Source organism: Capsicum annuum, chromosome 12 (genome assembly GCF_002878395.1).
Source record: "Capsicum annuum cultivar UCD-10X-F1 chromosome 12, UCD10Xv1.1, whole genome shotgun sequence".
NCBI classification, from domain to species: Eukaryota; Viridiplantae; Streptophyta; class Magnoliopsida; order Solanales; family Solanaceae; genus Capsicum; species Capsicum annuum.
Window position 1 is genome coordinate 174,171,576 of NC_061122.1, and position 26,903 is coordinate 174,198,478.

A 26,903-nucleotide genomic window follows, 5' to 3' on the forward strand; every position below is an offset into this window, starting at 1 on the left:
AAGTAATGAGTATCTCACAATATATATAGGCTTGGGCATCGAGTCGATTCGAGCTCGAGCTTAGTCTAACTGAGCTTTAAATAGTATGGAGCTGAGCTAAGCCCCAACCAAGCTGAACGAGCTTTTCTACATTTTGATCGAGCCAAAGCTAAACCAAGTCTACTCTTTTCTATTAAATAAAAAAATTTCAATTTTAGTTTAGAAATTAAGATTGAATGATGTCACGATTATGTGATTTGAAAGTTAAAAGAAACTAAATAAATGATAAAATAGAATTATTTGAATAAGATAGTATGGTATTAATTTTGTAAATCACACATAATATTTGTGGGGTTAAATTAAAATACAAATGAAAGCTTAAATTTCTGTACTTACTAATTGAGCATATTTAATGGATATTATTTCTTAAATCAAGTCAATCGAGCCGAGCCGAGCTAGCCCAACCGACCTGAGCTTTGACCAAGCCAAGCTTGATCGAGCTGAGCCGAGCTAAATTTAAACGGTAATCGCAATGAGTTGAGCCGAGCTTTTTCTCAAAACAAGCTGAGTTGAGTTGTGTTAAATACATGTGAGCAGAGTTTCAAGCTGGCTCGATTCTTTGCCCAACTCTAAATATATGCATCATCCTGTCACACCAAGCACAATCAAATATCAAGAAAGATCGAAGTCCTATATCAAGAAGGACCAAAACCCTGTATCGAGTAGGGTCGAAACCCAATAATCAAGAGAATCAAGAACCATATAAAAAATGTCTTTCTAGTTCATGTTTAAAATGGACAACTTCCACAAGTAAGACGAACCACAAATCCATAGTCAAGATGGCAAAAGATCTGAATCAAGTGACATGCCAATAGTGACAAACACACAGCCACAAGAAGGACAAAGTCCCAACAAGGATGCCAAGTGATCAAACAATCCGTACTAGTGGGTGAGTTAAGCAAGTATCCTGTAAGACTCTGGGGATACCAAAACGGCAATAGAAAGTGACAAGAAGGTAGCCAAGGTATCGAGACAATGTTTCAAATGCCCCGACAAGTTCAAGTCTATACACAAACCTTGGTCTTTTAACACAAACAGTCCAAAGATAGATCGAAGAGTTAAGATCGTAACCCAAACAATTATTTCAAGTTCCTCAACTTATACAAGAGCATACACAACCTTTAACACACAATTAAATACCTTTTGGATTTCTCGTAACTCCTGCATGTTGATACGAATCAGGATTAACATCAGAAGTAAGCCTAGTTCGTGCAGATTACACTAAATCCTCAAAACAATAAACTTGGACAGCTCCACTGTCCAGTATTATAACTCAATTTCGAATAGATAAATGAAAAAATCAAGATTTATAGCTTTCATGAAAGTTGTAGGTATAGGTCTTGGGGTTGCAAAGAGTCCAGAATCACTGAAATATACATTTTGTACAAAAAGATATCATCAAATTACTAGCAGTAGCACATAAGAGGTTTCTAAATCGGGAAACTGGACAAAACCTGTCCTCTCTTGTGTCCCCTATTTTGAGTCCATAACAGCAAAATCAGATTTTTCCCGCAAGAATATAAGTTGTAGAGCTATGTGTTAGCTTTTCAAAACATATTTTTGTACTTGAAATGGAGCTTTACACAACGAGATATGCTCGTGTCAAGGCAACCCATCAACAAAAGTACATGTTTTGGTCTTCATTGCCCAACTTAACCCGAAACTGAACTACCAAATACGAATTCATGGCAAGGAAATATTCCACCAAGTGGATACCACAATATACCAAACTAATAGCTCAACGAATATCTCAATAGCACGATAGATGGAAATCTCTTAAAATAAAGAAATCATGCCAAGTTGGACGTAGAGTGCAAGTTTAGCGACTTGAGGCAAGAGGACAATGTGGTGGTGCAGTTGGAGTCGTAGGCGGTTTGTAGGAGGGATAGTTTTAAGTATCTTGGGTCTATGATTCAGGGGAATGGAGAGATTGATGAGGATGCCTCCCATCGTATTGGGGCAGGTTGGACGAAATGGAGGCTTGCCTCGGGAATTTTATGCGATAAGAAGGTGCCTCTTAAGCTTAAAGGTAAATTCTATAGAGCTGCGGTCCGGTCGGCCATGTTATATGGGGCGGAGTGTTGGCCTGTTAAGAATTCTCACGTTCAAAAGTTGAAGGTTGCGGAAATAAGAATGTTGAGTTGGATGTGTGGATTTACGAAGGCGGACAGGGTCAGGAATGAGACTATTCGGGAGAAGGTGGGAGTGGTTTCGGTGGAGGATAAGTTGCGGGAAGTGAGGTTGAGATGGTTTGGCCACGTGATGAGAAGGGGCACAGATGCCCCAGTCCGTAGATGTGAGAGGTTGGCCTTGGAGGGTTTCAAGAGGGGTAGGGGTAGACCAAAAATGTACTGGCGAGGAGTGATTAGACGTGACATAGAACTGTTACAGCTTACTGAGGACATAACCCTAGATAGGAAGGTTTGGAGGAAGAGTATTAAACTAGAAGGCTAAGGTGGGTGGTCAAGTCGTAGTCCGTAGTTGGGAGGTTTAAGGATAGCTTGGTTGGGAGTTTCAGTTATGGGGGAGGGGGTCCTTGGGTTGTTAATTATACTGTTTTTTTTGTGAATGTTGGTTCTTTTGTTACTTTAGCATATTGCTTGCCTTTTGGTTAATTATACTTTATTTTTGTGGATGTTCGTTCTTTGTTCTTTATCATGTTGCACGACTATTGGTCTACGGTCTTCTGTCTTGAGCCGGGGGTCTATCGGAAACAGCCTCTCTACTCCTTCGGGGGTAGTGGTATGGACTGAGTACATTTTACCCTCCCCAGACCCCACTATGTGGGAATATACTGGGTTTGTTGTTGTTGTTGTTGTTGTTGTTGTATGCCAAGAAAAGAAAGAAGGAGCTTTTACGTACCTTAAGTGATCCATAGCTAATGATGGTCTCACCAGTCTCGAATAACCCAAGAATGCTAATCTCGACTTCTGAGTTTCACTATTTGACTCAAGGATTTGTGGATATAAAACAAAACCAAAGCTTAGAAACATCACTTGGTAACATATAGATGTCATGGAGAATGATGCTAATAATTCTTAATTGGTAGCAGAAAACTAGTAGTGTGTACTATGTTACATAAAATTTCAAAAGCTTTTGGTTAGCAGCTTGTATTCAAGTGAGCTGTAGGTATACTGGAAATTATTTTGGTTCTAAAAATGGAAGGAAATGCTACTATAAGTAGTATGTTTACCTATATATGCTGAAGACGAGGAGGCGGTGGAATCATTTTTTAATATAGTACCACCAACTTAATTCTTAAAACAAAATTGAATTAATGCATTTAAAGTGGTCACAATTAATTACTAAAAAGAAATTTCAATGTGATGACCTTTCTTTATAAAACATTTGTTGTGCTAAATTCCCACTCCCATGAGGAGCTATCACCTATCCATGTCCCTTATCTCATTACATAAGCATTCGGATATTGCATAGATTCATTGTAAAATAAATATAATATTTTAAATATATCATAATAAATAGAAAATCATTTCGAATAAAGTCAACCTCATGAAATAATTATAATAATCATCTTTCAACATACTAAACTTACTATCTCCGTTAAAATATTAACAAATTATAAAACTATTGTAAAATGATATAAACAAAGTATATCATAACTAAAACATTTTTTTCATTAATGTTCATGATTTTTTTAGGAAGGCAATAAATAAACTTTTTGCCAAATTGTATATTAAATCAAATATTTCTAAACATACGCGGTGTTAATAAAGTTCTCAAATTTAGGCTCCGTAAGCCTTTGACACTGGTGAAGGACATCTCAAAAACCCGGTGTTAACCCCCTTAAACATTCAGCCTCGAATGTGATTAATAGCATGATCAAGTCTAGGAATCTGTCAAGTTTATGATAGCTCTCCTCAGACCCGACTATCCCATACTTGCCAAACAACCAACAAAGATAGACTTGATGTTTCACAAGGCCACTCACGACTTATGTTCACTGAAACGTACCTCAACCACAACAATGGCACCCCTAGAAATTTCATAACGTCCCCAACTATCTAAAGTAATAAACGACCTTTAATTACCTTACAAGATGTGCATTGCTGCCCTAAGGCACCTATCACTGCCGCATAAGACTTATAGTTAAGATTCTCGTGAGTATCCTTCTGGGAGGACTCAAAGATGAGAAACATCTAATGAACTTGATTCCTATAATATCATGAAGCAATAAGTTCTTTTGTAATCTAGAGGCTACTTCCTATGAACTTCCTGTTACAACCTTAGAAACTATATACACTTATCAATTTCAAATCAACATGCTCTCAATGAATTATGAATATTGATCATGCTTAATCAATCAAATGCAGAGAGTCTGGTAGAGCGGCCAGTTAAAATCATGCCCAATCGTACAAATAAAATTATTACGACAAGTATCAAGAGAAGTGTTTATACATCCACACTTCATATCATAGGTAGTCGATAATCAGACCATGTGTAAACCAAGTGACAAATACTCAATGTTTCTCATAGTATGTAAATCCTATGTGGGATGTCTGTAGTGTGAATGGTTTATCAATTATTAACCCTTAAGCTATAAAAAAACATGCAACACAAAATGACATAATTGGCAAGGTTTTAAAGCAGGCAACACATAAGCAGATGAACTATAAGACAACTGGTGAACTATAAAATACATACTGCTTACGAATTTATACTGTCTCAACCAAGTAGATAGCTTTTGCTCCGTCATTTGTGCAATTGCCTTTCTATCCTCAAAATAATTATGCTCTCATTGAAAACCGTACGTGTTCATAACTTAACACAAATTATTCTGATATTTATTATTTACTTTAAATGTAGCCATGCTTATTCGAAATAATTATGTGCTACCATATTTCTTATCGTTTGGGACAATTTCATACACACTATCTACCTCTTAACTCCAATATTTGCATCGATTCCAACGTAAACCAAAGAACATATAATAATTTCACAATACTTATCTTTAAGCTCGATATAAAGAGATCCACAAAGGTCACTATTTAACATGAAACATCTGAAGCAGGCATGCTGTAGAAGTCATCACTTTATCTAATGTTTTATGAATTGAGGGCCGCCCTCGTGACAGTTCTACACTTGGCCTCTTTGCTAAATCTGTGTTTGCCCTTAATAGGCTTAACCGGAACGACTCTTAACTACGGGTGAATCACAAATAACCCCCCCTCACTTAGCTTTGCAGTACGATCGGGATAGAAGAAAGGTAACCAATCCTAAATACCCTGTAACCTCCTGATTATAAGTGTGATGCACAACACACCCATAAGCAAGACTATAAACACGGCTTGTAGACTGCCAAGGACACGACCTTGCTCTGATACCAAGTTGCACGCCCCAAACTCGGAGGTCGCAACTGGCATATATTGCCTTACTTGACTGAGCAAACTAACTTACACCCAACCAAATAATATAACTTCCAACAAGTCAAGGCCGACAAGGACTGAACGACACTAATCATACATAATATAAAAGCAAGAGAATAATACAATAGATCGATAAGGTCGCATCAGACCACAACTGTATGGAAGCCCACTCACTAAACAAAAATAGACACGAGGCTAACAAGGCCAAAAACCAAGAATACAATGGACAAAATGGACACAACTGACTCACATACCGACAACAAACGTCTACAGGCCTCTAAAATGAAGACCCACCACCAATTGGTTGGGATAAGGCCCCGACATACCCATCAGCTAAGCAAAGTAGAAGAGGGCTTAAGACTCAACAACACCAAAAAGAACGAAGGGTATTCATTAGGTAAACTCGACCGCATGCCATAAAGATCTTTATGTACCTGATAACCTGCAGGCATGAATGCAGTGTCCCTCAGGCAATGGAGACATCAGTACGAAACAATGTACTGAGTATGTAAGGCGAATAATAACTAAGAGGGTATCATAAGGTAATGCATGTACATACAGGTAAAGGTTGAAGATAATATGAGTGTGCTTACCAATTCTTGAATTTATGGATAACGGATCTGATATCATAAAGTACGGTAAATAATCGAGTAGTGAGTCGAGGTTAACCAGAAAGTAACCACCTTCTCATGACTTAAGACTTTAAATGATAACTAATTATTAGTTAACTTAAATAAGGGAGATGGTAGATATTATCAAAGATCTGGACGTACTTTCGAAGAAGAGTCAAGAATGGTCAAATAATATCTAATAGCTCATTATGCAAATTCTACAATAATAATCATAATAATCAATCAACATACAAGCCGAAACCCCATAAGCTCGACCGAAATCAAGTAAACTACTATATCAGAAGTATCGAATTAGATATTTAATGACTTTAAGTTTCATGAAGGTTCTTAGGACCTTTTTACAAAAGGTCAAATAACAAGTTTCGCCTATTATGTAAATCATGTCGTCACACCAAGCATATCTAGAAGAGCAAAACCACCTATCAAGTAGGGACGGAACCCAATAATCAAGAGAATCAAGAATCATATTAAAATTGGCTTCCTCGTTCGTTAAAGTATCAAATTCAAGTTTAAAGACTCGAGTGTAGAGAAAGCTCCGAGAACTATTCAAACGAGGTCAAGTAACGAGTATCGCCCAATATGTACATCATGCTTTCACACCAAGCATAATCAAATATCAAAAAGGGTCGAAGTCCTGTATCAAGAAAGGCCAACACCCTGTATCGAGTAAGCCAATAACCATATTAAAAATGGCTTTCTGATTCATATTTAAAATGGATAACTTTCATAATTAAGACGAACCAAAAATCCATAGTCAAGATGGCAAAAGATCCGAATCAAGAGGCATGTCAGTAGTGACAAAGTCACAACCATAAGAATGACAAAGTCCCAACAAGGATGCCAAGTGATCAAGCAATCCGTACAAGTTAAACAAGTGTCTTGCAAGACTTTGGGATAGCAAAACGATAATAGAAGATGACAAGGAGGTAGCCAAGATATCATCAAATTACTAGCAGTAGCTCATAAGAGGTTTCTAAATCGAAAAACTTGACAAAACCTGTCCTTTCTTGCGTCCGCTATTTCGAGTCCATAACAGCAAAATCGGCTTTTTCCGCAAGAATAAAAGTTGTATAACTATGTTTTAGCTTTCCAAAACATATTTTATTATTTAAAACGGAGCTTTACACAACTAGATATGCTCGTCTAAAGCTAACCCACAACAAGATTACATTTTTAGTCTTCATTTCCCAACTTAACCTGAAACCGAACTACCAAATACTAATTCATGGCAGGGAAATATTCCACCAAGGGAATACCACAACATACCAAACCAAAAGCTCAACGAATATCTCAATAGCACGATAGGTGGAATTCTCTTAAAATTAAGAGATCATGCCAAGAAAAGAAAGGAGCCTTTACATACCTTAAGTGATCTGTAGCTAATGATGATCTCACGAGTCTCGAATAACCCGAAGAATGCTAATCTTGACTTTCGAGTTTCACAATTTGACACAAGATTTGTGGCTATTAAATAAAATCAAAACTTATGAACATCACTTGGTAACATATAGATTTCATGGAGAATGATGCTAATAATTCCTAATCAGTAGCATGTAAAATTTCAAAAGCTTTTAGGTTAGCAACTTGTATTCAAGTGAGTTGTAGGTATACTAGAAATTATTTTGGTTCTAGAAGTGGAAGGAAATGCTACTATAAGTAGTATGTATGCCTATATATGGTGAAGACTAGGAGGCCGTAGAAACATTTTTTAATATAGAATCACCAACTTAATTCTTAAAACAAAATTAAATTAATGCATTTAAAGTGGTCATAATTAATTACGTAAAAGAAATTTCAATGTGATGACCGTTTATATTATAAAACATTTGTTGTGCTAAATTCACACTCCTACGTAGAGCTATCACCGGTCCATGTCCCTTATCTCATTACATATACAATTGGATATTGCATAGGTTCGTGGTAAAATAAATATAATATATTAAATATACCATAATTAATAGAAAAACATTTTGAATAAAGCCAACCTCATGAAATAATAATAATAATAATAACAATAATAATTTTTCAACATACTAAACTTATTATCTCCGTTAAAATATTAACAAATTATAATGCTATTCTAAAATGATATAAACAAAATATATCACAACTAAAACATTTTTTTCACTAATGTTCAAGGTATTTCTAGGAAGGCAATAAAATAAACTTTTTGCCAAATTCTATATTAACTCAAATATTTCTAAACATGCGCGGTGTTAGTAAAATTCTCAAAATCTAGGCTCGTAAGCTTTTGACACCGGGCGAAGGACAATGTGAACACCTAGGGTTTCACGACCCGAGCCGGGGCCCTGGCCGTAACGAGCATCCCGAACCATAGAGATCCGGATACCCTTCTACATCTGGTAATCATGCACAATACTCGTATAATAAAGAAAGGATGCGGAAATATAATAGACGGAATCATGGTCATATTCTGAGTCCTGTTTAACAACACGAAAATAAATTTATCAACATCTAGAAAACATCTTTTTCAGTCTGCGAAATCTCTACTGCATATGACATCAATAAGCTGTCTGAATCTGGGACAAGGCGGACCTAAACCAAAATAAATAACAAGTGACTAAAAAGAAATAGGCCTTCTGGAATAAAGAAGGCTCACCAACTGCATACTTCACTTCTGTCAGAATAATTCTACGGCTTAGCAAAACCTCTAGATTGAGCCTCAGACCCTGAAATATAGGGGGTCAATACAATTGTACTGGTACGCAGAGCAATCCAAAATAATGAATTTGTATATATAACATAGGTGAGAGTAAGTCATAAAACGTTATGCATGAAATAGTTTAAAATACATCGGCTATCTCAAATGATCTCAAAACAATCTTGTCAATGCAACTCTATGCTTTGTATTACTTTTGAGCTAGGTGGTATACCCTACATATCTGCTACCCCACGGGCTATATGGGATCCACCTTTAACTCGGCGGCCAAGCCCCCAACTCAAGTTTGCTACAAGGGTTGGAGTATCTGAATCTGCTATGCTCCAGGGCCGTCGCCAGCGTATAATAATAATATACCCGTATCGGAAAAACACGGTTTCGGGCAATGAGTTTTTATGGCTCATGCCTTTTTCGGGCAACCACCTAACATCTCTTAAGCCCATTTTTAGTATGTTCTAAACATGTATCTTTCTGAAATCAAATTCTGAAAATTCTAAGCAAAAATCTGTATCTTTAATCTGTTCTAAATCTGCTATGGCATTATCTGAATTGGTATCGTCATACCAAGACTTGCAAGTCGTATAATTGAGCCATAAAAATATCATGCATAATTCTTTCATTTAAAACAATGTTCAGACCACCAAAGCATTCAAACAGTATAAGAGAATTCATGTTCAAAGCATAAGCCAAAACCATGCAAGGATTTTCATCTTTTCAACAATTCCAACAAGTGGTGGTCAATTTCTCAAAACATTCCTGAAATTTCTTCAATTATCACATTTAGCATTTAAATCATGATTATATCCCCCTCTCCAATTCTGAATCATCATAAAATTCATATAAAATACTAAGACTATTGATTCATTCTTTAAATCATGCAATTTAGGACCCATAACTTGCAAATCAAGTAGTAACACAATAGGAGGGGGAAAAGATTCAATAATTCATGATCTCAATTCATATTTTAAGACTTCAACACATGCATACATATATACTAGTCAAATCATTTTCAAGGGAAGGCCTAAAGACCAAAACAATATTATCAAGGGCTTCAAAAACATGATTCTAGTTGTAAATCCAAAACCCTTTTGTAAGTTCATGATTTCTAAACCTTTAACATGATTAAGAAGAGTTTTCTATGCCCATGTAGTTTTAACCCCACGTACCTTAGGTTAATTAGTTTAAAGGGAAGAACTCGAATCTCGACTCGTTCCTTGGAAATCTTGAACTGAGAGGTTGGTTCTTGATTCCTTGTTCTTGGAAAAAACCCTAATTTTGATGTTCTGGATGAATGAGGAGTTATGTCCTTTGATTTGATGTAATTAGATGTTAAAAAGGGTGGAAAAGACCCAAAAAATCCCTTTAAAAACGGCTTTAGGTCACTAAACGGAGGTGCGGGACGGTTTGGGCGACGAACCGTTACCCTGGGGATGGACCATCCCTCAAACCGTCGCTTTATGGCCAGAAAACGGGCTTATTGCCTCAGTTGCGACGGTTTGGGCAACGGTTCGTCACTGGCGCGACGGTCCGTTGGCCTTCTCGTCGCACTTTGGCAGTTTGGATAGCTCACTGTAAAACGGCCATAAATTTTTACTCCGATATCTGATTTAGGCAAAATTGGTATCGTTGGAAAGAGGACTCAAAGACCTTTCATTTGATATATAGTAGGCCCTCCAATTCGCTGTATACAAAAAGTTATGGTTGATTGAAGTTGACCCAAGTTTAGATGCTCACCAAAACTCAATCGATAGAAAAGCTTTCTACTCGTCCTTGCGTTTGGGGACCTCTATGATCTTATTTCATGCTCAACTAGATTCCTACACTACATAATTGATTAACACACTAAATTTGAATAAGATTTATTGGCTTTTGGAACCTTTACGCGCTGGAATGACGGTTTACGTTCTAGCTCGAAATGCGGGGTGTTACATAGGGCTTCACATGTACGATAGAGCCAAGACCCGAGTAAGAATAGTGGGGTAGAGTCAGAACACTTCTCAGTAGTGATGGTGTTGCATTAGGGATCAACTCTTAGCCCATTTTTTGTTCGTCTTGGTGATGGACAAATTAACACGACATATCCAAGTGGTGGACCATGGTGTATGCTATTTGCGGATGAAATATTATTGATTAGCGAGGCACGCGACAGAGTTAATGCTAAGTTGAAGGATTGGAGATAGGCCCTAGAGTACAAAAAATTTAGGTTGCGCATGACAAACAGAGTACGTGCATTGCAAGTGTAGTGAAACAACTTGTGAGGCGGATATGGAAGCAAGCATGGATATATGAGTCATCTCTAAGGGAGGAAGATTTATGTATCTTGGGTCAGTAATCCAAGGAAGTGGGAAGATAGACGAAGATGTCACACATCGTATTGGAGTAGTGTGGATGAAATGGAGGCTAACATCCGGTGTTCTAGAAGAATGTGTCACCAAGATTTAAGGTCAATTCTACAAAGCAGTTATTAGACCAACTATATTGTATGGAGCCGAGTGTTGGTCAATCAAGAACTCACACGTTCAGAAGATGAAAGTAACATGAGTGAGGATACATAGATGAATGTGTGGCCAATACTAGGCGAGATCAGACAAGGAATGAAGATATATAGGGCAAGGTGAACGTGGTCTCTGTGGTGGACGGGAAGCAAGATTGAGGGTTTAAGCATGGGAAGTGGAGGAGCACAGAGGTGCGAGAGGTTGACAGTGATAGGCCTAAGGAGAGTTAGCGGTAGACCGAAGAAGAATTGGGGAGAGGTTATTAGGTAAGACATGGTACATCTTCAGCTCACTGAGGAGATGACCCTAGATAAGAGAACATTGAGGTTGAGGATTAGAGTAAAAGGTTAGCAGGTAGTTGAGCAATTTCTCTCTTTCCCGTGACATGGTTCTAGCTTGGAGTACCATAGCTGCTTCCTCTCCCCTTTTCAGTATTTTCATTATTATTTCATTGTTATCTTATTCATCAATTATATCACTACTATTGTTCTTTTTATTTGGTTATCGTACTATTTTCGTTGCCAACATTTCTCTTTTCTTGGTATTTTCATGGAGCTTCTTCACCTTGTATTTTTTAAACCTATTTTCAAATGTTTTCTTGAGCCGGGGGCCTATCGAAGACATCCTCTCTACCTCACAAGTTAGAGGTAAGGTTTGCATACACACTATCCTCTCCAGATCCCACTAGTGGGATTACACTGTGTGTTGTTTTTCCTAAAGTAAGAAATGCTAGACAATTACATTATTTCTTTTTATTCTTGGAGGTGTAAAATATATTTAACATTTTGTTTTTTTTTGCAATGTAGGGGGCTAACTCTGATTACCGTGGGCCTACTGCAGGAAGCACAGCTTGTGTAGCAATCATTCAGAATATTCAACTTCTTGTGGCAAATGCTGGTGATTCTCGCTGTGTCTTATCTCGGAAGGGTCAGGTACCATTTATTTTTGTAGCAGTTATATATTCTGGTCCAGGATTTGTTTTGATAATGACAAAGGAATAGTATTAGACAAAGGATCAGCACTAAGAAAGTGCAAAAAGTGAAGTCACAAATTCTGCAATGCACCAATCATGTCTAATAAAATATCTACATCCCGTGCAAAGGTCAACTTGCACCAAAAAATGCAAAAAAATAGCTCTAAGCTTAAGGCTAAGAATGGATATATTTTTGCCTTAAAAAAATCTTTTGTTCCTTTCTATCCATAGAGTCCACCAAATAGCATGGAGTATGGTACTCCATGTTTTCTGTGACGCTGTTAAGTCCAGCGTTGTTCCAGCATGAGAGGAACTCAGTTGTGGAATTTGGCTTGGTCCAGTGTGCCAAGAATGTTAAAAAAGAAGAACCGCATTGAGAAGTGCTCTTGCAGTGAAGGGTGATTTACGTCTTCAGATTGGTTTTCACAGAGGCACATCTGCCACAAATCTGAAAACTTCTTTCTGAAGGTTGTTTCGGTTGAGACAAGCTTCTCTTGCCACTAACCAGAGAAACATGAGACTTCCAGAGGGGGGCTTATGCCAGATTTTCTTCCAGGACAATGCCTCAACGTTGACATGTCACCATGTAATAGCAAGATTTCACAGAGAAAAGGTCCTCTTGTGACCTTTGCATACAATGGAATCCTGTTTCTGAATATCTAGGGAGATGTTGATGAGCAAAGTAAGCAGATCACAAGTTCTTTGCACTTCCCAATGGGTTGAAATTCCCTATGGGAAATAGCTTCCAGCCCTGTTCAGAGAGAAAGTCAGCAATTACATTATTGTGGAGGGAGGAAATGCTGTAGGTGTCTTGAAAAAGTTTCTGAGATGCGTTGGCCCAGTCATGTGTCCCAAAATCTGATTTTTCTACCATTGCGAAGTAAGAAACCAGCATTTTCCATGAATTACGGTCATAAGAGCAAATATGTTTCCAGACTCCTGTTCCATGCGGTGTGTTTGACTCTTTGGTGAACCAAAGATTTCTCAAAGAGAAATTCTCGATTAATAATCTTCTCCATAAGGAGTTTTCCTCCTTGTTGACAATGCCACTTTAACAAGACTTCCATTATGGCATTTCAAGTTCTTTATCCCAAGACCCCCATTCTTCCTATTCTTGGAAACTTGTCCCATTTGACAAGACAAAAGGAGTTCTTCTGCTTGTTCCGTTCCATAAGAAATATCTTCACAATTTATCAATTCGCTTTAAGATTGAGAACACAGTCTATCTCCACGAGGTAGGGGTAAGGTCGGCATCACTCTACTCTCCCCAGACCCCACTTGTGGGAACATCCTGGGTATGTTGTTGCTGCTGCCTTATGATTTAGGACAGTGTTGGAAATAGGGGCATGGTATAAGTAGGAAGAGCATCAAGGACGCTATTGATCAGGGTGACTCTTCCCTCCAAGGATAACTACTGTCGCTTTTGATTTCCCAATTTCTTCTCCATGTTTTCTGGACCTCCATTCCAGATAGTGATGTACTTTTACTTTTTCTCTCAAAAGGCAGGCCCAAATAAGTTGTGTGGGAAGAGAACAAATGTTGCATTGGAGTATTCTAGCCAACTAGTGTGTATTGGGAACCTGATTGACTGGGAAAATTGAGCTTTTTTAATAATTGATGTGTAGACCAGAGACGTCTTGAAAGCATTAAGAATTATTCGTAGAGTAATCATTTGGGGCTCCTCGATATTGAGGAAAAGCAATGTATCGTCAGCTAACGGATTATGTGTGATTTTTAACCTCTTAATATCTCTACAATATGCCAGAAAAACAGAAATCCAGTTTACTTCAGCATCCTTGTAAAGCATCCGACACAAGTCCTACCATAACCAGAATTAAAAAGAAAAGGAGAGAGAGAGAGAGAGAGAGAGGGGATATCCCTATGTTAATCCTCATGTAGGAAGAAACCATGTGTCGTGCCATAGATAAAAATGGAGAACATCGCAGAAGATATACAGAACCTGATCCAACTGATCCATTTAGGACCAAAACCCATTCGACTCAATAGATTCAGTAAGAAGTTCCAATTTACATGGTCAAAAGTTTTTTCGATATCCAATTTACAAATAATGCCGGGTTTCCCAGTTTTCAATCTCGAGTCCTAACATTTGTATGCAATCAAAACTGCATCCGTAATATTTCTCTCATTGATAGAAGCCATCTGAGAAGTGTGACTAGTTAGGTGGTCACTCTTTTGAGTCGTTCTGCAAGTGCTTTAGATAAAAATTATTGAAGCAACCAATCAAGCTGCTAGGATCGTAGTCCTTGAGCATTTTTGCACCATTCCTCTTGGGAATATGATCAATGTCTGAGGCGTTTAAACTCCTCAAAAAGAATTCAGCAACGTGGAATTGGTTCAAAGCGTTCAGCAAATCACTTCAATTGGTATGCCAACATGATTTGGAAAAACCCATTTGTAAAAACCAGCTGGTCTGATATTTTACCACTGTCTCAGCTCTTAATAACTCCAACATTCCTCTTCCTAGAATGGTTGTTGCAGCAATTCGTCCTCCTCCCTAGAAATGCAACGAGCATCTTCATAAAGCCATTGAGTCCTCAGATCTGCACCTTCTTTATTAAGAGTTTCATAAAAGTTTTGCATCTCATTGGTTATGACCTCCATGTCATTTGTAAGAGTGCCGTCAATTTCCAAGCCTCCAATATAATTGTATCTTCGGTGAGCATTTATCATTTTATATATATATATATATATATATATATAAAATAGTGTTATCACCTTGTTTCAACCACCATGAGATCTCTTATATATATATATATAAAATAGTGTAATCACCTTGTTTCAACCACCATGAGATCTCTTATGATTTGATGGCTTGCTCCAATTCTGTTTGAAAGTTATCCCTTTCAATCAAAGTCTCTTCCACAGAAGTTGAGCCTTCGGCCTCTTGATCAAGATTCAAAGTTTGGCTGAGAATGAATGATTTCCTGCTCTTCAAATTACCAAAGAGGTCTAACACAACTCCCTGAGCTCAAATTTCAGCATCCTATGCTTCCTGGCAAACATGAAATTCCAGCCATTTGATTCTAGCCACATATTTTCGAGCTTGTTGCTGTGTTGATTGACACTGTTAATGATCTCACCCAAGAAAAGGGAAGTCTGAAGGAAGATCTTGACAAATGTGAGGAAGAGATGATTGAATTAAGTGTACATGTGACTGAACTTCAATCAACTGGCAAGTCACTTTGCCCATGAAAATGACCTCTTAAATGAGAAGCTTAGTGAAATGTCTAAGCATGATTCAAAAGGGAAGAGTGAAGGAAGCAGGATGCAATTTGAGCTGGAAGAAGAATTGGCTAAGGCTAAGGCTGACCTGACTACTTCACTTGAAAGAAATTCAGAACGAGGGAACTGGTTCGGGTTAAGGATGAGCTTGAAAAGGCTCCCAAGTGGATTGCGTCATCCCAAGTTCTAACTACTCTCACCAGTCAAGGATCAATTAGCAGGAGAGGATTAGGGTATCACAGTCAAAATGCTATCACCAACTCATAGAGCAAGCTTGTTAATGGCAAGTACAACCGCATATGCACCACTGTGGCAAAGATGGTCACACAAGAGGGGTGTGCCCATCCAGAATAGCTGCTGCTGAAAGAGGCATGAGAAATCTCTTTGTATCAAGGAGGAATCAAGGAGGAAGAGGGATAGATTGCCTGGCTGGACCAAGAAAAGTCTGATCTTTCCTCTGTCACCTTTCTGGGAACTCAAATTGAAATGGGTTCCCAAGTCTAACAACTGATTGTTGATGCAGGGCAAAGCAAGAGGAAGCAGCCAACACAGGTGTGTGGGTGGTGGCTTCTCAAAGCTTATGATTGGAGGAATTGAAGACCTCCTCTTGCTAAAGGCCCATGAAGGAGACAAGGTCTCCTTTTGGTGAAGGATGTAGATGAGTGAATCAGTGGATCTGAATAGATCTGTGACAAAGTTTGGTCCTACACTATTCTGGTGGTGGTGTTAATTGGTGTGCTGAATTGGTAGAGTGTGTTGATGCTGATGGTGTTGTGTACCTGGTTGATCAAAATGATGTCCCCATAATCCTGGAGAGCATGTCCTTGATAGATCTACTAAGCGAAGTTGGTAGGGAACAGGTGTTAAATGGAACAAGAAAAGGCAGAGATGATGAGATCAAGTTGAATGCAGGCTGCTCTCCCGCCTCTTTATAAAAGTTGTCTCCCATACTTTAAGCCCAAGAGATGCGCTTATCTAACGGGACACGTCTCCTCAGCCATAACTCTTCAAGAAATCTGAACCGTTCCTTCACTTCTTATTTAAGATCAAAATAAGATTTTTCACTTTCAATTTTTGAAAATCTTCTCTCTTACAGCATATCAGTTCCCAAACCATTTCCGAAAGCTTTATCTTGCTTCATTCTTCTAAGCCTACTAAATCTTGACAATGTCCAATCCTCCAACCTTCTCTTAAAAGGATGAGCCTATTCCCTTAAGAGTATTCGACACACCTTTCACCCCCTCAGATTTTGAATCAGAAAACCCTTTTTCTATCACCAATTTTTCTCCTCTTTCCCTTAGCAAAATTGCTAGGGATTTCAACACTTAGGAGAAGAAAGAAACCCCTGATGATCTCACTGAAAGGGTTGATAAAATTGATACTAGTTCTGACCCCAAAATCATCTCTCTCTCAGATAAAGAAGAAGACCTCAAGACTGATTCCTCTAAAAACCCAGAAAACCCAGTCCCTGAAGATGATTCTCAAAATAACCCTTCCACAGAACCCATCTCTGACCAACCAGTTCCTTTTCAGATCAGGATTTGGACTCTTCCTCCAAAATCCCATCCTGACATGCCTGAGTCACCCAGCAAGTCTGGGAGTGCGTCTATAGATGAAAACCTATTTGATGGGGACTTGCCAACTTCCAAGGAAACCTTTTCCAACATTCAGGCCATGAGTGAAGAGATTGGTGCAGGGCCTCACTGCTCTGAGTGCAGAACCCCCTAGGTGGGATGCACCCCAGCTACTCTATTAACCAGGAGGCAAAATGATCCTCCGGAGAATGTTGATGACGAGAATCTGGTACTACCCCCTGTTTTTGATCTGTTTGGTGGTGATATGGATTCAAAAGATGATTCTGACAGTGAGGACAACAGACCTTTGTCTTAGAAGTTATTTAGGAAGGGTTCCTCCTCTTCTACCAAGGCTTCATCATGAACAGTCAAACCACCAGGGACTAGGTCGAGTCTAAGGAATCAGATGGAGGCATTGGAGAAAAAAAAATACAACACTAAGAAAAGAAGGATGTTGAAGAAGAAGGGTGTAGATGTGGTTGAACCTACTGCTGAAAAGGTTGTGGAAGTTGATGAATCTGATGAGGATACTGTTGAGTATGTTTGATGACAACAGTGACAGTGACTTTGAGAGTCTTTTTAGGAGCATGAGTGACTATGATGATGAGTCCGTTGGTTCTGATGTTGAAAGGGAAGTGGCTGCTTTTAGAGCCAAGGTGAAAGGAAAAGGTGTAGCTTCTCCCGAGAAAGGGAAACCTAAGGGAGTTATGTTGAAGAAACCAGTGGCCAAAGTCACTGGGAAGAGAAAGATCTGAGAGGAACGCTTCCAAAGGATCAGGTCCCAGACCCAAGTCTGCCAAAACCTCAGGAACCGGGGTTTCTGCTAAGGGAATCGGTTCCTCAGAAAAGGCTTCTACATCTACAGGAAAAGAGAAAGGGTTGTCCAGTGAGGCAAGACAAAAGATCCTTAAGACCCAAGAGGTTTTAAGGGGAAGGTTGTTTGATCCAGCTATTGCTGGAATGCTAGGTATGCAGTAATTGATTGAGTGGGTGAAGTTCCAACATTGGGAACGTTTGTTTGAAGGACTAGTTCCTCCTCTACATGAAGTGGAAGTTCGCATGTTCTACCATAATTTGGTTTTCTCTAATGATGGTGTCATGCCCTGTTTTTTACCTAGATTAAAACAAACACGACATATGGACTCCGAAAGAATTGAATTTTTTTGTACAAAGTTGTTACCTAATTTTTAAAGGAAAATAAAGAAACCTATTTATTTATTAACACGTATGACTAATATTTTTTAGTCTACAAAAACCAATTTCAGATTCTAGATAAGGGTTCAAATTATTCCGAAGGGAAGGGGTTAGACACCCTTTAGAATCCATAAATGTGGTACCCAGCTAGACTAAATTTATCAAAGAGGGAAGAGGTATAAATATTTAAAATAATGTAAAAGGTGTATGTATATTAAGTATATAAATGAGATTTATTGTTATGAAAATATGTAAAAGGTATGTGCAAAAATGTACAGATTACATGTGAAAAAGAAAAGTATTTTGTGACGTAAGAAAAGAAAAGTATCTTTTATGTACTATAAAAAGAATAATATTTTGCAAATAATACTACCTACTTTACCGAAAATACAGAGAGAAAAATAAAGATTTTACTTGAAAAGAAAAAACTACACAATGTTTTGATGTAAATGTGTGAATTAATTGATTAATTAAATTTGTTTGTGTAAATATTGACGGGCTAAATTTGCCTAAACTTGTGTTATGTAAGTAAATAAGAATGTCACCGCCCGACACCCCGAAAGTAAAATTTCATTGTACTTTTATCTTTATGTACAATCATACAAATGAGAAATAGAACTACAAACACAGGGCTCGGAAACTCCTTTTTGAATATCACCTCGGGGTGTATTATCGAGAACATGTATAAACACTCAATAGAAATATTAAGAATAAATAAATAATCATTGAAGTAAATTAAAGTTATGTGTACACATATGTATATGTAGATGTATAAATAAAAATAGAATTTTATATAACGTGGCCTTGGATTAAGTTTTAGATGCGTCATGGCTACGAAGTGGTTGCTCGATTTATCGGCTATCCTAAATTGTCTTGCCAAGATATGAATCGTAATATCCTTTGTGTTGTCGTGATATTGTAAGAATTTCGTCATTGCCCAAATTTATTTATTTTGTTACGTATTTGTATACGTAATGTCCGTTTTTCTATTTGGGGAGGCCTCGAAAACCAATGAAAGTTTCTTCATTGGCCATGTATTGATACTTGATATGAATAAATAAACTTGAGAAAATAAAGTCCGTCTTTTGTAATGGGGTGACCTCGAAAATCCGATAGGGAGATGTTGTCATCGGCCATTTTGTGTTGTATATTTTCTTATTATTTAAAGCATCTAAAAGTAGTGAAAAGAACCAAAATAATTCAAAATTTACAGAAACAGTAACAAAGCTTCCAGCGTAAATTTCTCAACCAAAAACATGTCAAAACAGCCCCCCAAAAATAGCAATAACGTGTAGAGGTAATGGCCAAAATGGAACAACAATGTGTAAGGTCGTTGGAACCTTTGACTTTACAGCAAAAACCTTTGACTTTACAGCAAAGATCAACATATAAGTAATAAAGTATTGTTAAAAATAGTCCAAATAATAGCGAAAACGGAGCATAAAGCTAGGAGAAATAGAGCTCATCGGAGAAGCCAAAAATAACAGAATGAATATCAACCAATAAATCATAGTATAAATATACGAATATTGAAGTCAGAGAGTTCGTCGGAGATGGTCTCTTTTCGGCCAGACCTAGCAAATTAATGGAATTATAGAATGGAATTGACCCCAAAACAGTGGCGACAACATCATGGTGGCGTTACTTCAACGGCCGATGCCAGAGCAACGTCGGATATGTACAAAAAAAGGCAAATCTATCCATTCATGTGTAGGCCACCATTTTCGAACCAAAGAGAGAGACGGAGTAACAACGTAGCAGTGGTGTGTTGGGTGGCACGAAGCTCGCCGCTCATCACCTCCGGCGAGCCGATGACAGTGAGGGAATAGATGAGAAGGGAGAGAGGAGTGTGGTGGTGGTGGAGTTTGAAACTCAAAGCCCGCCCGTCGGTGATCAACTCTGACGAGGTGCAACAAAAGGAACAGATAGGGGGTTCCAGTGGTGGTTCACCGAAGCTGTTTTCAACAGTTAAGAGAGGGGAAGGGGCAGCTGTGAAGTGAGAGAGGATTTGAAAAAATGTAAATGTGTTGGTGTGTATCTATGAATTTGTGTATTTTTGTGTGTATTGTGAATGTGCGTGTGTGTGAATTTTTTGTTAAAGAGTATGTTTAAAAATATTAACCCCTACCACTTATTTATAATAAAAAATGGTACCTCTTATTATCCAAAAGATAAAAAGATGTCCCCTCTTTTTATTATAGAACACCTTATGGTCTTTAAGTTATTGACCAAAGGATTTTTCATTCTTTAATCAACAGGCAAAGTTATTATCCTGTGTGGTCATTGTTAGATGTGACGAGACATTATTAAGTGGTCATTGTCGGATGTGATTTTTGGATTTTTGGATTTTTGGAAGTTCTCTGGAGAGGCTGGCTTAAGGTGGTTGACTGAATTACTTAACGACATTTTTAAGTCGGCGAAAATGCCCGAGCCTTGGAGATGGAGTATTATGATCCCTCTTTAGAAGAATAAGGGTGACATTCGAAGTTGCAATAACTATAGAGGTATTAAGTTATTGAGTGACACTATGAAGATTTGGGAGAGAGTGGTCAAGTTGAGGTTGAGGAGGATAGTGTCTATCTCGGAAAATCAGTTTGGATTTATGTCCGAGCGCTCGACGACGGAGGCAATTCATCTGGTGCGGAGACTGGTGAAACAATATAGGGAAATGAAAAGAGATCTGCACATGGTGTTTATTGACTTGGAGAAGGCGTACGACAAAGTCTCTAGGGAGGTGCTTTGGAGATGCTTGGAGGTGAGTAGGGTACCGGTGGCGTATATTAGAGCAATCAAGGATATGTATAATGGAGCTAAGACTCAGGTGAGGACGGCGGGAGGAGACTCAGAGCATTTCCCTGTCTTGACGGGGTTGCATCAAGGTTCACTCTTAGCCCGTTTTTGTTTGCTTTGGTGATGGATGTGTTGACTTGGCGTATTCAAGGAGAGGTTCCTTGGTGGATGCTTTTTGCAGATGATGTAGTTTTGATTGATGAGATGCGGGGGTTTGTGAATGATAAATTAGAGGTGTGGAGTCGGACCCTAGAGTCTGAAGGGTTCAGGTTGAGCAGGAGCAAGACAGAATATTTGAAATGCAAGTTTAATGACGTGAGGCAGGAAGACGAGGTGGTAGTAAGGTTGGATTCCCAGACGGTGTGTAAGAGGGATAGTTTCAAGTATCTAGGGTCCATGATTCAGGGGAATGGTGAGATTGACGAGGATGACTCCCATTGTATTGGAGCGGGATGGATGAAGTGGAAGCTCGCCTCGAGGGTGTTGTGTGATAGGAAGGTGCCGCCTAAGCTTAAAGGCAAATTCTACAGGGTGGCAGTCCGGCCAGTCATGTTTTATGGAGCAGAATGTTGGCCAGTCAAGAACTCTCACATTCAAAAATTAAGGGTGACGGAAATGCGGATGTTGCGTTGGATGTGTGGGCTTAATAGGGGTGATAAAGTTCGAAATGAGACTATTCGGGAAAAGGTTGGAGTGGCTTTGGTGGAGAACAAGATGCGGGAAATTCTATTGAGATGGTTCGGGCATGTGATGAGGAGGGATATGGATGCTCCGGTTCGTATGTGTGAGAAGCTTGCTTTGGATGGTTTCAGGCGGGGTAGGGGTAGGCCGAAGAAATACTGGAGAGAGGTGATCAGGCGGGACATGGAGCAGTTACAGCTCACTGAGGATATGACCCTAGATAGGAAGATCTGGAGGGCGCGGATTAGGATAGAAGGCTAGTGCTAGTTTGAGTCGTTGGGGTAGGACATTACTTGGTAGATGCATTATTCTTGCTAGGACACTTTGTTGGATGCTTTATTACGAATGTGTTTACTTTTCTTTGTTTATTATTCCTTGTGGGTGGCGTAGTTTTGTCTTGACATCCTGTTCCATGCTTTATTAAGTATTTGTTTATTATTCTTTGTCTTAAGCCGGGGGTCTATCGGAAACAACCTTTCTACTTCTCCTGAAGTAGTGGTATGGACTGCGTACATCTTACCCCCTGACCCCACTATGTGGGAATACACTGGGTTTGTTGTTGTTGTTGTAACTACATTATTATATTGAGGCCTATTTATAGACACCAAATTTCAATCCTTTTCCTAATAGGACACTAGATTACAATCTTTTTCCAAGTAGGATTCGATATGTTATGCTCATTCTTACTCATATTCTGACAGTGAGAAAGATATAATCATGTCTTGACTGCAGTTGGTACTAACAATTAGTAGTGTGTATAAGAACTCTCCTATCTCTTCCCAACTAACCGAGATTGACTTCAGGGCAACTCCTATAGCTTTAAATGGTACCTCAGGCATACCTAAGTATTGACAAGATTTGTTCGTCTTGCTTCAAACAAAGGTTTCGAACTCTACCTATTCTCATGTTTCAAGCGTCCTTTCCTAGAATGAAAGTCCCATTTTGCACATATTTGAGTAATTTTCTTTTTGAATTTGAGTACGTCTAGAGAAATACACTCACACTCAAAAAGAAATTTAATGCATATAGTTGTAATACCATAGGCTTGACCTTCATGTAAGTATCCGCTAATGTGAGAATACTTGGAGTAGGATCTTGTAGGACTTTTTATCGGCTTGTAATGTAGGCTTGGGGGACGAGTAGGATGATATTTGGATTGAAAGTGACTAATTCCTCAATGAGCGTTGCACTGGATTCGTGCTTTTGACATTTGTTGCGCTTTGACACTTGATCTTCTTTGTTGTGCTTCTTTGTCCCTTGTTTTGTATTTGCGTTCTCGTTTTTTTCTTTGTGGGGTGGTTTTTGCTCCTTCTTTGAAGTCGTCTTTCCGTTTTCGTTCTTCTAGGGCTATATATTCTTTGTCTTCGACAATTTGATCTTGAACCTTCGTTCACAATTTGCACGTATGTAGTGCGTTCAAGGAGGTGTAGTGCATATAAGCACTCAAAAGGCATAGACTCAGATGTGGTTATCCAAAGAAAAGGTTTCAGGCTCAAAGGAGGGAAACGCTTGGAATTAATGTCATTTGGTGGGCTGTAGAAGGAACAATCGGGTCAAAGAAGGCCTACAATCCTTTTCCAAACCAAGTGTAACTCTGAATTTCACCTCAACAAACATTTAGGCCAAGTTTTAGATCAAAAATGCAATGAATTAATCTAAAGGTCACCACACAATGCACTTGAAACGATGAGGTTGGCTTCGTTCTTGTCTTATATGTATGCAAGAGAATTTTTCAAGTGTTATTCAGGTGTAATTAAAAGGTACCAAAAGAATCTATGGTTTACCATGAGGTCGATCCTTTTTATCATACCAATTTTCTTTTTATGCACGCTTCTAATTGTGTTGGTACTAACTGAGTCAAAATTCTAAATTTTTATTTATTTACAAAAAGAATGAGACCGAACCTAAATGAGGGTTGCCTTGTGAAAACAAGAATTAGGTCTGCGTAGTTCAGGCGACTTTGTATGCATGATTGCCATGAAGTGGTGGTCGTTCTTGAAAATGATGTGAAAGATGATTAGGGAGGAATTGCTCGTAGCATCAAAATTGTTTCGATCAGACGATCGAGAAGATGGATGTTAAGCATAAGGAGAGTTTTGAAACTACTTCAATATGTCGACAAGATTGGGAAGGTCAGACATTGAAGAAGTTATGGTCTTATTTCGCCGTAGTTGGCAGGGTTGTCATGACTGAAAGAGTGTTGAACCCTTGCTTTTGAAACTGGGAATCGATGCGCCATAAATTTAATGGTTTACGACATTCGAAAGAAAAAGCTAGGTGTTCTCAAACCAAAATCGGGTGAGGACTTAGAGGTAGGTCAGCTAGGCACTAATGTTATTTAGATTTGGATTTGAGGAGTTATTTATTGTGCTCTTGAAGACTTTTGGAGAGCATATTTGAATTGTTTCAAAAAATTCCCCTAATTTGAATTCCAGATTTTGAAATAGTGAAGAAACCGAAGCCTAATACATGGCTTCCTACGTATCTTTTCAGGACAAGAATCAGGTCAATGTAGTTCAAACTGATTTATGAGTTTGTACATGACGTGCTTTATTTTCAGAATAGGAATTTTCCTAAATGGTTGAGAGTAAAACTGGATAATTGGGAAAAGACACACTAACCTAAATGCACCAATTCTGAAACTATGGAATTCAAAGAAGATTAGGAGAGTGTAAGACACCCCAGCGTGAACCACAGTGTGTGAAGTGTACGGCCAAAGACTCGATGAAATTGCGATTATGATTAAATGAAGCAAAAAAGAATGTGTAGTAGTTTTCACAATGTATAAATAGTGTATTAAACAAGTATGAATAAAAGAATTAGATAAAATAGCAAAACTAAGTTGTGCAAATAATGTAAAGGAGTCGTGAGCATAACAGATAAAGAATCAAAAGATTCAATAATTAGCATATGTAAAAACGTAAAATACCTTCGTCAATTGAAAAATTGAGTCTATTATGGTCAAAATCTGTTGTGCATCTCCAGCGGAGTCGTCATTCTATCATCCCCTGTTTTTACCTAGGTTAAAACAAACACGACATTATGGACTCTGAAAGAATTGAATTTTTTGTACAGGGCCGCTACCTTATTTTTAAAGAAAAATAAGGAAACCTATTTATTTATTAATACGTATGCTAATGTTTTGTAGTTTACGAAAATCAATTTTAGATTCTAGGTAAGGGTTCAAATTATTCCGAAGAGAAGGGATTAGACACCCTTTAGAATCCACAAATATGATATCCGACTAGACTAAATTTATCAAAGAGGGAGGAGGTATAAATATTTAACATAATGTAAAAGGTGTATGTGTATTAAGTATATAAATAAGACTTATTGTTATGAAAATATGTAAAATTTATGTGCAAAAATGTACAGATTACATGTGAAAAAGAAAAGTATTTTGTGACGTATGAAAAGAAAAGTATATTTTGTGTACTATAAAAAGAAAAAGTATCTTGCAAATAATACTACCTACCTGACCGAAATTACGAAGAGAAAAATAAAGATTTTAATTGAAAAGAAAAAACTACACAATGTTTTGATGTAAATGTGTGAATTAATTGATTAATTAAATTTGTTTGTGTAAATATTGATGGCCTAAATTTGCTTAAACGTGTGTTATGTAAGTAAATAAGAATTTTCCTGCCCGACACCTCGAAAGTAAAATTTCACTATACTTTTATCTTTATGTATAATCATACAATTGAGAAATAGAACTACAAGGATTGGATTGACTTGGCATTTGTGAGAGTTTTTTTGAATGCCCTTTGAGCAATCCGGCTAATTCTTCAAGCGAGAAATCTATAGTGGAAGAATGAATTGATTTAGTACCTCAACAGGTCAAGTGCTTCTTCATCAGTAAATTGATATCATCAATCTGGGCATGAACAGGGAGAAGAGGCGATGGATTTTCTTTATCTTTTGTGTACGTTCCTTTTTTAGAGTTGTTGTTCTTCTTAATTTCCCTTTGTTTCTTTTCATTTTTGGATCATTTGAATCGAGCTTTTGTTTTTGGATTCAACTTTTATTCAGCAATAAATGGACTCCCAGCCCAATCACTTTAGTTTTAAAAAAAAGAGAAATAGAACTACAAACATAGGGCTTGGAAACTCCCTTTTGAATATCACCTCAGGGTGTATTATCGAGAACATGTATAAACACTCAATAGAATAAACAAATAATTATTAAAGTAAATTAAAATTGTGTGTACACATGCGTATATGTAGATGTGTAAATAAAAATTGAATTTTATATAACGTGCCCTCGGATTAAGTTTCAGATGCGCCATGGCTATGAAGTGGTTGCTCGATTTATCGGTCATTCTAAATCGTCTTGCAAGATACGCATCGTAAAATCCTTTGTGTTGTCGTGATATTGTAAGGATTTCGTCATCGCCGAATTTATTTATTTTGTTACGTATTTGTATATGTAATGTCTGTCTTTTTATTTGGGGAGGCCTCGAAAACCGACGGAAGTTTCTTCATTGGCCATGTATTGATACTTAATATGAATAAATAAACTTGAGAAATAAAGTGCGTCTTTTGTAATGAGGTGGCCTCGAAAATTCGATGGAGAGATTTCATCGGCCATTTTGTGTAGTATATTTTCTTATTATTTAAAGCATCCAAAAGTAGTGAAAAGAACCAAAATAATTCAAAATTTACAGAAACAATAACAATGCTTCCGGCATAAATTTCTCAACCAAAAACATGTCAAAACAGACCCCTAAAATATCAATAACATGTAAAGGTAATGGCCAAAAAGGAACAACTATGTGTAAGGTCTTTGGAACCTTTGATTTTCCAGCAAAGATCAACATATAAGTAACAAAATATTATCAAAAACAATCCAAATAATAGCGGAAACAGTAGGAGAAATAGAGCTCATTGGAGAAACAAAAAATAATGCAATGAATATCAACCAATAAATCATAGTAAAAATATACAAATATGAAAGTCAGAGAGTTCGTCGGAGATGGCCTATTTTCGGCCAGATCTAGCACATTAGTAGAATTATAGAACGGAATTGACCCCAAAACAGTGGCGGCAGTGTCATGGTGGCGTTGCTTCAACAACGGATGTCGGGTATGTACAAAAAGGGCAAATCTGCCCATTCATGGTGTTGGCCACCATTTTCGGACCAAAGGGTGAGAGACGGAGTAACAATGTGGTAGTGGTGCATTGGGAGCCATAAAGCTTGCCGGTCATCACCTCCGGCG

General features: G+C 37.9%; 1 protein-coding gene across 3 annotated transcripts in view; it reads left to right on the forward strand.

The window, feature by feature from the left end:
- LOC107850409 (probable protein phosphatase 2C 60) overlaps positions 1–26,903 on the forward strand; it is a 46,266-nt gene that overhangs the window by 14,095 nt on the left and 5,268 nt on the right. For all 3 annotated transcript variants that reach the window (XM_016694905.2, XM_047401068.1, XM_016694906.2), the window contains exon 6: positions 12,037–12,162. In XM_016694905.2, the coding sequence (XP_016550391.1) occupies positions 12,037–12,162 (126 nt within the window). The remainder of the gene's footprint in view (positions 1–12,036; positions 12,163–26,903) is intronic.